The 12,798-nt window shown below is 35.9% G+C and overlaps 1 protein-coding gene across 1 annotated transcript in view; it reads right to left on the reverse strand.

The window, feature by feature from the left end:
* Esf1 (ESF1 nucleolar pre-rRNA processing protein homolog) overlaps positions 1-12,798 on the reverse strand; it is a 64,507-nt gene that overhangs the window by 41,668 nt on the left and 10,041 nt on the right. Inside the window, exons 5-8 of the mRNA XM_005380886.2 lie at positions 12,165-12,265; positions 10,572-10,724; positions 7,646-7,760; positions 4,931-5,078 (exon numbers count right to left, since the gene is read on the reverse strand). Of these exons, the coding sequence (XP_005380943.1) occupies positions 4,931-5,078; positions 7,646-7,760; positions 10,572-10,724; positions 12,165-12,265 (517 nt within the window). The remainder of the gene's footprint in view (positions 1-4,930; positions 5,079-7,645; positions 7,761-10,571; positions 10,725-12,164; positions 12,266-12,798) is intronic.

Raw genomic sequence — 12,798 nt, forward strand, 5'->3', positions numbered from 1 at the left:
TAAAAAAGCAATTTTACAATCAATTAAGATATTAAAGTAAAAAGTATGTGGTTTAAAAAGACAATTAGTATATTTTGAACAAAAGGCATTAATCTTCAAAAGCTTAAAAGTAAAAATATATAAACTAGGCTGGAAGTGGTGGTGCATGCCTACAATCCCCTCGGGAGGCTGAGGCAAGAGGATTGCTACAAGTTCGAGGCCAGTCAAGGCCACAATGTGAATGCCACCCTGAACTGCACAGTGAAACCCTGTCTCAAAAAGACAAAGGAAAAAAAAATATAGTAAATATAAATACACACACACACACACACACACACACACACACACACTTTATGTACAACATTCCAATCTTTCTAACTGTGAATCAGGTACTTATAGCTACAGAAAGAAAGGAACAGGGAACACCAATAATTAACCTGTTATTACCTGTGTGGCAAACTCAGTATCTAAAAGCAGCAGAGATGATGATCTTATTAAGAGTGTACTGACAAATGAACTGTTATTTATACTACTGGATATCCTGTCAATAATGTTGTTTTATTTTTTTATTTTTAAATTTTTTTTATTTTTATTTTTGGTTTTTCTCCGGTATAGGGAACCGAACTCACGACCTTGCGCTTGCCAGGCAGGCACTTTGCCGCTGAGCTAAATCCCCAGCCCCAATAATGTTTTAAAATTCAGTGCAGTTATCCCATGCCTAAGAATCATATTTGAAAAACATAAGTCCAATTTTTATAAGTATAAATGAAATACTACCTTCTTCCCATTACTTTGGAGCTCACAGTGAAGAAAAACTACCCAGAGCTACAAAAAATGGCTTTCGCCCCAGACGGCTCACTTGAGATGTTAGTAAGAACTGCTTCCTCAGTATTCTATAGCCGTGATGAGGAGGAGGCTAAGGAGAGAAAACAAAGAGACCTAGAAAAAGCAGCTGCTGTTGCTGTAGCACTAAGAGAAACAGACCCTAAGTCTGACTCTCGGCACCCCAAGAAGAACTCAACAACTACATTCATCTGTTAACACTGTTAAAAGCCAGGCCACCTCAAGAGGGACTGCACTAAGAAGCCCCCTGGGCCATGCCCTGAATGCAAAGGAGACCACTGGAGATTGGTCTGCCCTCTGAAGCAGAGGCCCCAGAGCTCAGACCCATCCTACCAGTTAGTCCAACAGGAATGAGGGGGCCCAGGGCATACTCTGCCTTCTCCCTCTGGCCAGACTGTCATCTCCATGTAGGAGCCCCGGGTAATCATGATTATACAGGAAAAAGAGAACAGCCTGTTGCTAGACATAGGTGCAAGTCTCTCAGTTCTTCTTTTCAATCCTGGCCTTCCTTTCAGCCATCACACCTCAGTGAAAGGAGTCACTGGTGAGGAGGTAATATGCTATTTTTGACAACCCTTAGGCTGTAACTACTTGCTAGATCTTCCTTGCGTATCTCTGTCTTCCTGAAAAACCACTTCGAAGATACTACCATGTATTACAGCAGCCATTGATTTTTTCCTACTAATCTGTCCATAACTCTGTAATGTCTGTATTGTTCCTATGCTATTTTGTAAATGGATGTATGTTTGTTATTATGTGTTTCCTACAACAACCATTGAGAATAGTCAATAATTATTCAATTGATCACTCATGTATAGCTCCATTTATTGGAAGCCACTTTGAAGATACCAAAGTATACTCTTTAAAATAATTTAAAAAAAAAAAAAAAAACTACCCAGAATTTTCAGACGAGTACTAAAATAAATGCCTACATCAGCAGACAAACAAAAAAGAAATGTAGACAATCTTTCTCCACATGTATGGAGAAAAAGGACATAAAAGTTACCGAAAAAAGGCTTTTTGACTCAGCTTTTCTGAGTCACTAAGAAATACAGTGTACACTAAGAAATAAAATGTTCATTCACTTCTTCAGAATGTTCAAATATTTAAAAAGCAATAGCCACTGGGGACTTAAAAATATGTGGTCTTTTGTGCCTAACATAACTATTCCTTCAAATTATACATTTTCAAAGGCTATTAAATACTTAAGCAATTATGTGGTTTCATTAATATATGATGTCTGAACAAAATAAACTAGAATGATTAAACATGATTTTCCATTCCATTTATGGAATACTGTTGAAGATTAATATTTTATGGAAAACTTTTTAAAGTGAAGCACTATCTTCACTAGTCCAATAAACCAATCAAAGGATCTAAGAAAGGAAAGGCTTAAGGCACCTCTGTTAACTTAAAGAAGCATTTCTGAATTTACTTAATTAGCTATTTTGTCATAAAAACAACACATTATGCAAGAGAAAAAGAACAGTATGAAGAAAGTTACGCTGTATGTTAAAAAAATTCACTATTTATATTTAATATTTATGGTTCTTTACTTTCTGTTAGCACTAAACCTCTTATTCCTCATTTTTTATAGTTGGAAATTCTTCTATTAGATAGCAATTAAGACATCTGACAATTAATAGCAACTAAATACTGACATGAAATTACAACCAAGCAACCACATTTCCAAACAGATCTAATAGAAGAAAAAAAATATTATTTCTTTGGTTCTATTTTTAGGAATTATTTTAAGTAAACATCATATATAATTTAAAACTATACCATGAATCATTTCAATGTAACAACCACTGTTGATTTGTATTAATTTGTCTTAAGACCCTGTATCATTTTGAATGTTCTTGCTTTGATTTGTTTACGTTCATGATACTATGCTGCTACTGTTCTATTTTTTTGTTTGTATCTCATGTACAGTAGTACTCTCTTTAAAATAAAAAATAAAAAAATAAAAAAAAATGAGGATAATCTTAGCATTTCTACTTCTATTAGGCAAACTACGTAATTCAGACTAACTCTTTTACTGAGAATATCAAGCTGGATGAAGTACTTTAAAAACCTTTTGAAAGCATCAAAGAAATTAAAAAAAGATAATTTTCAAAGAACCAACAAGTTAGCAAAGAACTACCATGTCAAAACCAAGAAGAGAATACTAGAGGGATGACACTGTGTTAAAGACCCATTTTATCCTGACAATATTTCCTACTTCCTGAACCACAGAATACACGGCTATGAAACTCAATTGCAGTTTTGCAGCCTTTCTGGCCAAGAAGATAAAAGCTAAAGGCCCACAGAAGGAGGGAATTTCAATTAATACCCCACAGTAAGCAGGGACTCAGAGGAAGATGCTCTTAGAGAAAGATCACTCCAGAGGAAACCAGGCCTTGTGTATACTTGAATCACCTGCCAGGGAATGTCGAGCCTTTCTTTGTTTTGTTTTTCGGTACCAGGAATTGAACTCAGGACCTTCTGTTTACTAGGCAGGCACTGTGCCACTGAGCTATATCCCTGGACCGGGAATGTCGAGCCTTAAAACTTAAAGTAATGTGGTCCTAGACTAAAGTAAATGAAAGTTCTCTCATAAAGGATACCCTCTTTTTAAAAGTTAAAACCACACACAAAGTTAACCAACTATACAACTAAACGAGAGACAAGCCAACCTGAAAACATACTAAATACTGAAATTGCCAGACTATAAAGCAGGTGTGGTAGTGCAGAACTGTAATTCCAGCACTCTGGGAGGCTGAGGCAGGAGAATCGCAAATTTGAGTAGAGCCTGAGGAACTTAGTAAGATCCCATCTCAAAATTTAAATAAGATTCACAATAATGCAGAACAAAAACAATGAAAAACACAAAAACTACAAAATTTTGAGGCAGGAGGATTGGTGAAAGTTCGAGATCAGCCTGGGCTACAAAGTGAGCTCAAGGCCAGCCTGAACTGCATATTGAGACCCTATCTCAGAAAAAGACCAAAGAAAAAGAAAAGAAAAAAAGAATGTCCTGAAGCCTTCTGTAGTGAATATAAAAACATAAAAAATAAAGTGGCACTGGTGATGTGAAAAGTAGCCAAATAGGATTTCCAGAAGTAAAATATGTAACAATTTCAAAAACTCAATGGAGCTGGGCATGGTGGAGCACACCTATAATCACAGCTACTGAGGAAGCTGAGACAGGAGGATAACAAGTTCAAGGCCAGCTTAAATAAAAAAAGGTCAGAAATGTAGCTCAGTGTCAGACTGCTTGCCTAGCATGTGCATGCAAGGTCTTGTGCTCAATGCCCAGTGCCATAAAAATAAACTCAATTTTTTTGTGGTACCGGGAATCAAACTCAGAGCCTTGCGCTTGCCAGGCAGGCACTTAGGCCGCTGAGCTATATCCCCGGCCCAAAAATAAACTCAATTGATAGGTTATTAGCACATTCAACACTGCTGAAAAGACAATTAGTAAAATAGAAGATGGAAAATATCTAGAATGCAGAACAGACAGCGGATAAAAATATGAGATAGGGAAGATACATGAAAAAATCTAACATATATTTAGGACAAGGAATTTTTTCTTTTTGGTACCAGGGATTGAATTCAGGACCTTGCACTTGCCAGGCAGGCGCTTATGCCACTGAGCTATATCCCTCTGGCTCCTAACATATGTTTAACAGTAGCCCCAGAAGAACAGAAAAGTAAGTATCTAACATAGTGGCTAGGAATATTCCAATACTGATGAAAGATACCAATCCACAAATGCAAGAAACCCAAGACTCCAAGCTTAAAGAGAAATCTATTTTTACAAACATCACTGAAAAAGGTACTACTATTTTAAATATTTATTAGTTTTAACTGCAATTTGAAGTAACTTATTACTTCCTTCTCTATTCCCTAGGGCAGTGATGGCCAACCTATGGCACTCATGCAGCAGGCTGTTTGTTATAAATGAAAGTTCTAAAGGCTGGCCATCACTGCCCTATGGTATTAATAAATGACATATTACTTATTTAAAAATCAAACTGTTTTGATGTTTTATTTGTTTGTTTGATAGGTGGTGCCAGGAATAAGCTCCAGAGAGATTAAAATTGAAGGGAAAACTTTAAGGTACCTTGGGGCTCCTCTTCTATCACCTCTTCATCTTCACTAGAAGAAGCTAAGTAGGCTTGAAAATCCATGTCCAAAAGTTCTTCCTTTTTAAATTTTCTGTTGAGTGTTGTGATTCTTTCATGATCAGTCTCATCCCAAGTGATCTCCACCTTTTACCAATGAATAAGAAAAACAAAAAAGGTACCATCATCAACTCAAACTTGTTAAAGAATATATGCTATTGTCACATTACAATGATATATGTGCACTCATGTTTACAGCAGAACAATTTGCCATAGCAAAATCTTGGAAACAACCCAAATGCCCATATACTGAGGAATGTATAAAAGAGTTGTGGTATTTTTATATAATGGAGTACTACTCAGCTATAAAGAAAGATAAGCTTGAGACATTTATGGGGAAATGGATGTGACTTGAGTCCATACTTATAAGTTGAGATAAATCAGTCTCACATGTGTAAATACTGTATTATCTCCATAGTGTAAGAAGCTAAAAGAGGAAATAAGGCTCAAAATGTACAAGAAAGGGCTGGGGATATAGCTCAGCAGCATAAGTGCCTGCCTGGTAAGTGCAAGGTCATGACTTCGATTCCTGCTACAAAAAAAAATCAAAACATACAAGAGATACTGTGAAATGGGAAGAAAATGTTCAAAGGGAAAGAGTAACTGGAACGGGGGAAATGAGAAAAGGAGGAAGGGGAAAGGAAAAAAAATATACACACACACACACACAAAAATAGTTAAGATAGATTTACTACTAATTGCTATTAGCTCATTGAAAGGAAAGGTATATGCCTATACTGCTTGATCAGTTTTTCATGCCTATATTTTGTTTAATGAGCAACTACTTTGAAGATAACAATGTGCAATGTACTGAACATTGTTGCTCTCCTACACTCTTGTTTTGAAATTTTAAACCAGTGTTTTCATTATTTTTCTTTTCTTTACAATAAAAAGAGTATGTTGTTAACCTAGATATTTAACAGTAAGTTAAAAAAGTTAAGACATTTAAGCAAGCACAGGAATGACATGACTATCAGTTTCCTACTTGTACAAAGAGAATCATTTTTATTAACCTGTATCATCTTCCTCCTAATTTCTCTGCTATATGCAGTATGTTCCATTAATGAGACTACAAATCAGTGTGTCACTTACTTGTATACACACTGAAAAAAAAAATACTGATGAAAAAGTTGACACTATGAACAACTAGTGAAAACATGTTTTTCAACTGAAGTTCTAAGATAATGGGAAATCCACAAATCATATGAGATCTGTTGGTGAAGTACCATAATCTCAGGGGGTCCATTTTCCAAAAAAAGATTAAAAACCACTGATGAGAAAGGTGCCAGTGATATAGCTCAGCAGCATAGCACCTGCTTGGCAAGCATGAGGTTGTGTGTGGATTCCTGGTACACCCTGCCCCTCACAAAAGAAAAAGGTTTTCTATTGGCTGAAGTATAGTAAAACCCCATGAGACTGTACCATGACTGGTGAGTGACTGGCTCTTGCCCTCTACTCCTACCTATCCAACACAGGGGTTTTATATTCATTCACAGTGTGGGTCCCATATCCTTACCACTTCTTACCCCTAGCCAACTTTCTCTTATGAGGACAAAACAATATGAACCAATTAAGCAAGAAATCCTTAAAATTGTTGCCATGGACATAGAAGTTCCAGTTAGCCACATGATTCAGAATTATTCCTATTCTGATAATTAAATCTGAGCTTATGACCACCAAACCATTGTTGAAATTGGGGCAGATATTGATGATATAGCCAAGACTCAGGAACTTGAGACTCACTGGCTAGACATGGTGGATAAGTCTATCATGTTAGTCTTGAAAATGACATGCTCTTACATTTTACGTAACTCTTTTGGACTTTACTTATTCCACAATGGTGGGGTTTTACTAATCAACACTAATCAACTAACTAATCAACATTACACTACATCCTCCACAGCACTGCAAGTGGCACATATTGTATCTCTCTTCACCACCAGCCTCTTCTTGGAAGAGGACAGTGGTCTGTCATACAGGAAAGGCAAAGGGAAGCCAGGGTGGCAGCTTCAGAGTACAGCTGTGAGTAGGTATGTAAGCTGAGGAAGAGAAGTCAGTAAGCTAAGTAACAACTCACTTCAACACACAGAAACCTTTTGGCTGTTACTAACTATTAATGGGACAACTATTGCTTCTTATCCTACTTCTACAGCTTTTAAAACCGTTGATTATATCTGTAGAAAAACATGCTCTTAGTTTTAAATTTTCACTATTTTTATTTAACTGCCATTTGAGGTAATCTGTCACTTCCTTTCCCCTATTCCCTAGAATACTAAAAACTGATTATTGTCTAATAAATAATACAGCTGTTTTTTGCTTGTTTTTATTTTTGTGGTGGTACTGGATCAAATCCAAGGCTTTGTGCATGCTAGGAAAGGGCTCTACCAAACCCTAAGAATCTAGTTAGTAAGAGTGTGTGGCCAAGACAGAAACATTAGGAAGCAACTGACTGAAATTAACTTAGAAGCACAGAAAGAATCTGAAAATAGGTTCAAACAGATGTACTAGATAATGCAAACACATGTGTTTCACTTCTATTTGGATTTGTACATTAATGATTTGAATACTTTCTAAGAATGCTATAAGCAAATAATATACAAGTCTCTTCTTAAGCAATGGAGTCCAGCTATAAATTTTTTTAAATGTTGAGATACCGTTGATGTTCCCATTGCAGCAGATGTGAAATACTTTGGTTTATATGCTGTTAAATCCACTTCTGAGGCTACATCCTTAGGCTCATCATCAAAAGTAATATCATCTGGTATAAACCTAAGATGCAAACAAAAAAATTTAGAGCTTAGATTCTCAACTAATTAGCTGTAGTTTATACATACAAGCCATATAAAATTTCTAGAGAACACACATGTAGAAGAGAAAAACAATGTTAGAAGTTACTGTGACACAAAATTTCTGAAATTCTTAAGCTATAAATCTGAAATTCTACTAAATCTGTGAGAATGTTGTTGATAGACACTGAGTTGAGGAGCCAGTTAATGTAAGTCAAGTGCAAGCACATATGGATCCATCATGTTTCAAAAGGACCCAGACGTGTAACAGTGCAGTCACTGGTATGCTCTATGTTATTCTAAAGATCAAACAGAATGATTAACGGGTAATGTGTTCTGAATATAAAGTATCAAATACGTGATGTGTCATTGGAAATAAAGACGAAAGGTTGATTCAAGACCCAAAGCCTTCAATAATACTATCTTACAACTTCATTACACAAATAACTAGCTTTTACAAAGTAAATTAACCATTGTAATTAACAATTTTTAGGCATTAGGCTAGGGAATGGAAAAAAGCAACATACCAAATAATCTACAGTTCTGGTATTTAGGTTTTATAATTTATGTAGGAGACTGTTTACACACACACACACACACACACACACACACACACAGAAGACTGAGACTATGTATTATATTAAAAGTGAGTTTCTGGCCAGCACTCTGGGAGAGCTGAGGCAGGAGGATTACAAGTTCGCACCTGGTTTGGGCAACTTAGTGAGATCTTGTCTCAAAATTTAAAAAAAGGGCTGGAGATTTACCTTAACAAAGGACCTAGCTTAGTGTAAAGGTCCTGAGTTCAATCATCTATATGGAAAAAACCCAAAATTTTGGGTGGGAGCAAATAGGTAATTTTAATTAAGTTTGTATACTATCCTTGTCCAGATTACACTTTTGCTGCACAGATTTAGTGTATTACAGTAATTATACTTAGTATACTGTACTAAATATATATATTTTGTGGTACTGGGGATTGAACCCAATGCCTTCACACTGAGTTACATCCCTATCCCTCTTTTATATTTTATTTGGTGACAGAGTCTGCTAAGTCACCTAAGTTGTCTAGGCTGGGCTTGCTTGCTTTAGCCTCCCAGAATGTAGGGATTATAGGCATGTGCCACCATGCAGAAATATGAGATCAATAATTTTTATTTTTGTTTTAGGTATTCTTGAGACAAGGTCTCCCTATGTAGTTCCGGCTGGCCTTAAACTCACTATGTAGCCCATGCTGGCTTTGAACTTGCAGCAATCTTCCTAATTCAGCCTCCCAAATGCTGGGATTATAGGCATGTACCACTATGCCCGACTGTTTCTGATTTTTTTGAGATGGGGGTCTTGCTTTGTAGTTCAGGTTGGTCTTGAACTCACTATGTAGCCCAGATGGTCTTAAACTCACGGTGATCCTCCTGTCTCCCAAGTGCTGGGATTACACGTGTGCATCAGTATGTCTAGTGAGATCAGTCTTTCTAAAAGTAATCCAATTGGAGAAGATTGGGGAAGATTTTTTGAAAAAGGTTTCCTTAGATAACTAGATGGCAGCAGAAACTGAAATGTTTTTTCCTGATGTCATATATGACAAAGTACAACAAAGAAAGTAAAATTTAAAAATTTCCCATGGTTATTGATCTTATCTTCTAGGTACCACAAGAGCTTATTCTAACACTGCATGGAAATGTCCCAAAAAAAGGAAACGGAACAAAATGATGCTGAAATGAAATTAGCATGAATTCATAATTGCCTAAGTGTTTACCATGCTAACAAATATTTGGCAAATAATTCAGATCAAGAATCTATCACTGAAACTGTGAATAAAAAATGAGGGAAACAACTTTATATAATCAGATCATGCCATTCTTACTGAATACTGAAGCATGCTAATAAAATCTTACCTCAAATTATACTTTCCCATTTTACTTTTTCTACCTGCCTGAATATACAAAGTACAGGGGTCATAGTGATTATGAATCTTTTCCTGAAATATATCATTTTGAGAACAAAGCCTCTAACCTAGATCCAAAGAAGTGATTTCTATTCAGTGTCACAGTAGGATGATTTCCCGCATTCAAAAGGACTAGGCACAAAATGAAAAGGTACAGTAGTTCAGCTTCCTGTTTTCTTAGAACTCACATTTACAACCATCTAAGGTTTCTCAGCTCTGGGTTAGTGAGGCTTCAGCAGTTGCTGAAAATAATGCCTAAGTCTGAAGACTGGCTGCAACAGCGTTCACTCACTGAAACACTAGATCAGTGCTGTCCATTAAGAGCTTCCGGTTACGATTGCAACGATTTGTACTTGCTTGCTTCTCCAAAATGTGACCATTAATTACTTGAAATGACTAGTCTGATTGAGAAAATTAATTTTTAAGTTTTATTTCATTTTATGAAACAAAACACCCACATATTAGTGGCTACTCTATTAGACAGCATGGATCTAGTGATATCAGTCCATTAGCGAATTACTCTGTCCCTTTATCAATGCCATTTTTTTGTTTAAGTTACTTCACCTGGCTTTTAGTGCTAAAAGAACTACAAAGAAATACCACTGCATATGACTTATAATCACTGCATAACACAGTCAACATGTTTGAAAGGACATATGTGTGCGAAGATTTTATACATAATACGTCAGCATTTTTTTGTTCATTTTCCTTCTTACACAGTGACGTTTCACATAACAGTTCGTCCAAAAGCAAGCAACCTTCTTGGAAAATAAAACAACAGACAGCACTATCTGTTCAAACATTTTACTTATTTGCAGTAACAGTCAACTAGTAAGACACACATTGGAGTACCTTAGATCTATGAAAGAACAACTACTTTCGAATTCCAGGCCATCACAATCCTCATAAATTTTACTTGCTGTTTCCGGAGAATCACAGTCCACTACTGCGTAATAGTACTTCAGTCGTTTGAACTGATAATCTCTCAATTTTTCTCTAGAGCTCCTACAAGGAGGAAACTTCATTAAACTAGATATAATCATTTTAAGAAAAATATATTAAAAGCTGGGCTTCATTCCAAGCTATCTTTATTTCATGTCTTTGCCTTTATGACAATCCAATACTTTTTTTTTTGTCTTTTTGAGGCAGGATTTCACTAGCAGTTCAGGCTGGCCTTGAACTCACTTTGTAGCCTAGGCTGGCCTCAAACTTGAAGTAATCTTTCTGCCTCAGCCTCCTGAGTGCACCACCATACCCAGCTTAAGTTATGGTTTGTCTGTGTGTCCCCCCAAAGCCTCAAGCGGCCATGGGGCAGGCTTTTAAAGTTTGATTGATTAGGGGTGTGAGAGCTGCACCCGCCCTGGGGTGGATAGTTTGCATATGTAAGGGAGAGGAAAAGGGTGCTTGAGGCCATTCCTCTCCTGTCTTCCCTAGTGTGTCCTGGTTGTTGCTTTGCTGTGTCTGTTACCATGAGCTGCAGCCCTTTGCCATGTGCCACTCTGCCTTGTAATCTGCCAAGTAAGGACTGAAACCTCCACAAACTGTAAGCTAGTCATTTCAGGTATTTTGTCCCAGCAATGAGAGAAAAGTAACCAAGACAGCTTATAATCCAATACTTAAATTTAAACCATTATTCTGACAAGATATAGATTTTTGGTATTTGGATCAAAACTTATCTAGAAATGCAATGTAAGAATTACATATACTTATCTGTAACTGTATTTCTTAGAAAAGTTATTTATTTTGGCTGAGTTTTGTTTCGCTATATAATAAACCTTCTCAAGTAAAACTGTTGCATGAATTTACTATAGTAAAAATGTTTAGAAAGTATTAGCTCTAATGAGAAAGAAATTCTAATGAGAAAGATATGTTTTCACCATATTCAGGTGTCATCAAGTCCAAACAGTTGTAAGTTTAATTTCATTTAACTACAAAAATACTCTTTGAAAGTTTTCATCTGCCTCTCCCGCCACCCATCTACTTAATCACCATTTTTATTAAATGGATGTATAGCTCCACCTAGTGGCTTAAAAACTATCTTCAATTTATTTCTTTGATATGTACTATAATTCTTTTATTTTTCTATTTAACTCTCAAATAAGAAAAATGATATAATTTGAAGGTTAAACAGACCTTTGGTATCTTTTATATGGAATGTAACAACTCAAAATGAAAGCGACACTCATAAGAAAAAAAAACTAAATCAATTTATCATGAAATGTTTTGTAAAAACTGTGATAACCATTTTCGAGAATATATAAATGTAAATACACAAAACACTGCTGGAACAGTAAGCCACTTCTGACAGACTATAATCTGTTTTGCAACCTGTCTGAACCATAAATGATAAAAGTGTAAAATTCAGTCCTATTAGGCTAACCAGGATTCTGAACTGATGACATGAATTTATGAGATTCAGTTTCAAATTCTATAATGACTCAATACCAGTCCTTTTCAGCAGCATCTTCAGGAATGCTTAATAATTCTACTGGTCCTTGAACTTGCTCTTCCTTCATCCTCTCCTTTCCAAACTCCGAAGGATATATCTAAACACACAACAGAGTACAAGTGATATAATTTAAATATTTCTTTTCATACAATACCCAGACTTGCCATGGTCAAGGACTCTAAGAGCCACAACTTCAGTTAATTAAAACAACTCTCTCCAAACTCATTACAGGAAGATAAAGCATCTTGAGGAATTTCCTTTAAAATAAGTCATGCTGGCTACAGAATAACAGACCTGGGGCTTGGGAACAAAAATAGAGTTTCTTCTCCAGACATCACACTGAACAAGATGGTTCTGGGATTCAAAAGAAAAATTAAGAAAAGCAAAATAAGATGCTCAACACAGGAAAGTCTGACTGTGAATACAGAGAAAAATAGAGACTGGAGTAGAAGTTTACATGAATTATATAAAAATAACTACAGAAATGAATAAAACATAATTAATGAACAAAACCAATTTTATAATATCCAACTTATGTGTTATGACCCCGTTATTATTTATCCAATGCTTTCTTTTGGAAGAAATTCTTCCAACAGTAAAGAACAACACTGATAGTCTTACCATATTGAT

Source organism: Chinchilla lanigera, unplaced genomic scaffold (assembly GCF_000276665.1).
Source record: "Chinchilla lanigera isolate Chin_1 unplaced genomic scaffold, ChiLan1.0 scaffold00014, whole genome shotgun sequence".
In the NCBI taxonomy this organism is placed as follows: Eukaryota; Metazoa; Chordata; class Mammalia; order Rodentia; family Chinchillidae; genus Chinchilla; species Chinchilla lanigera.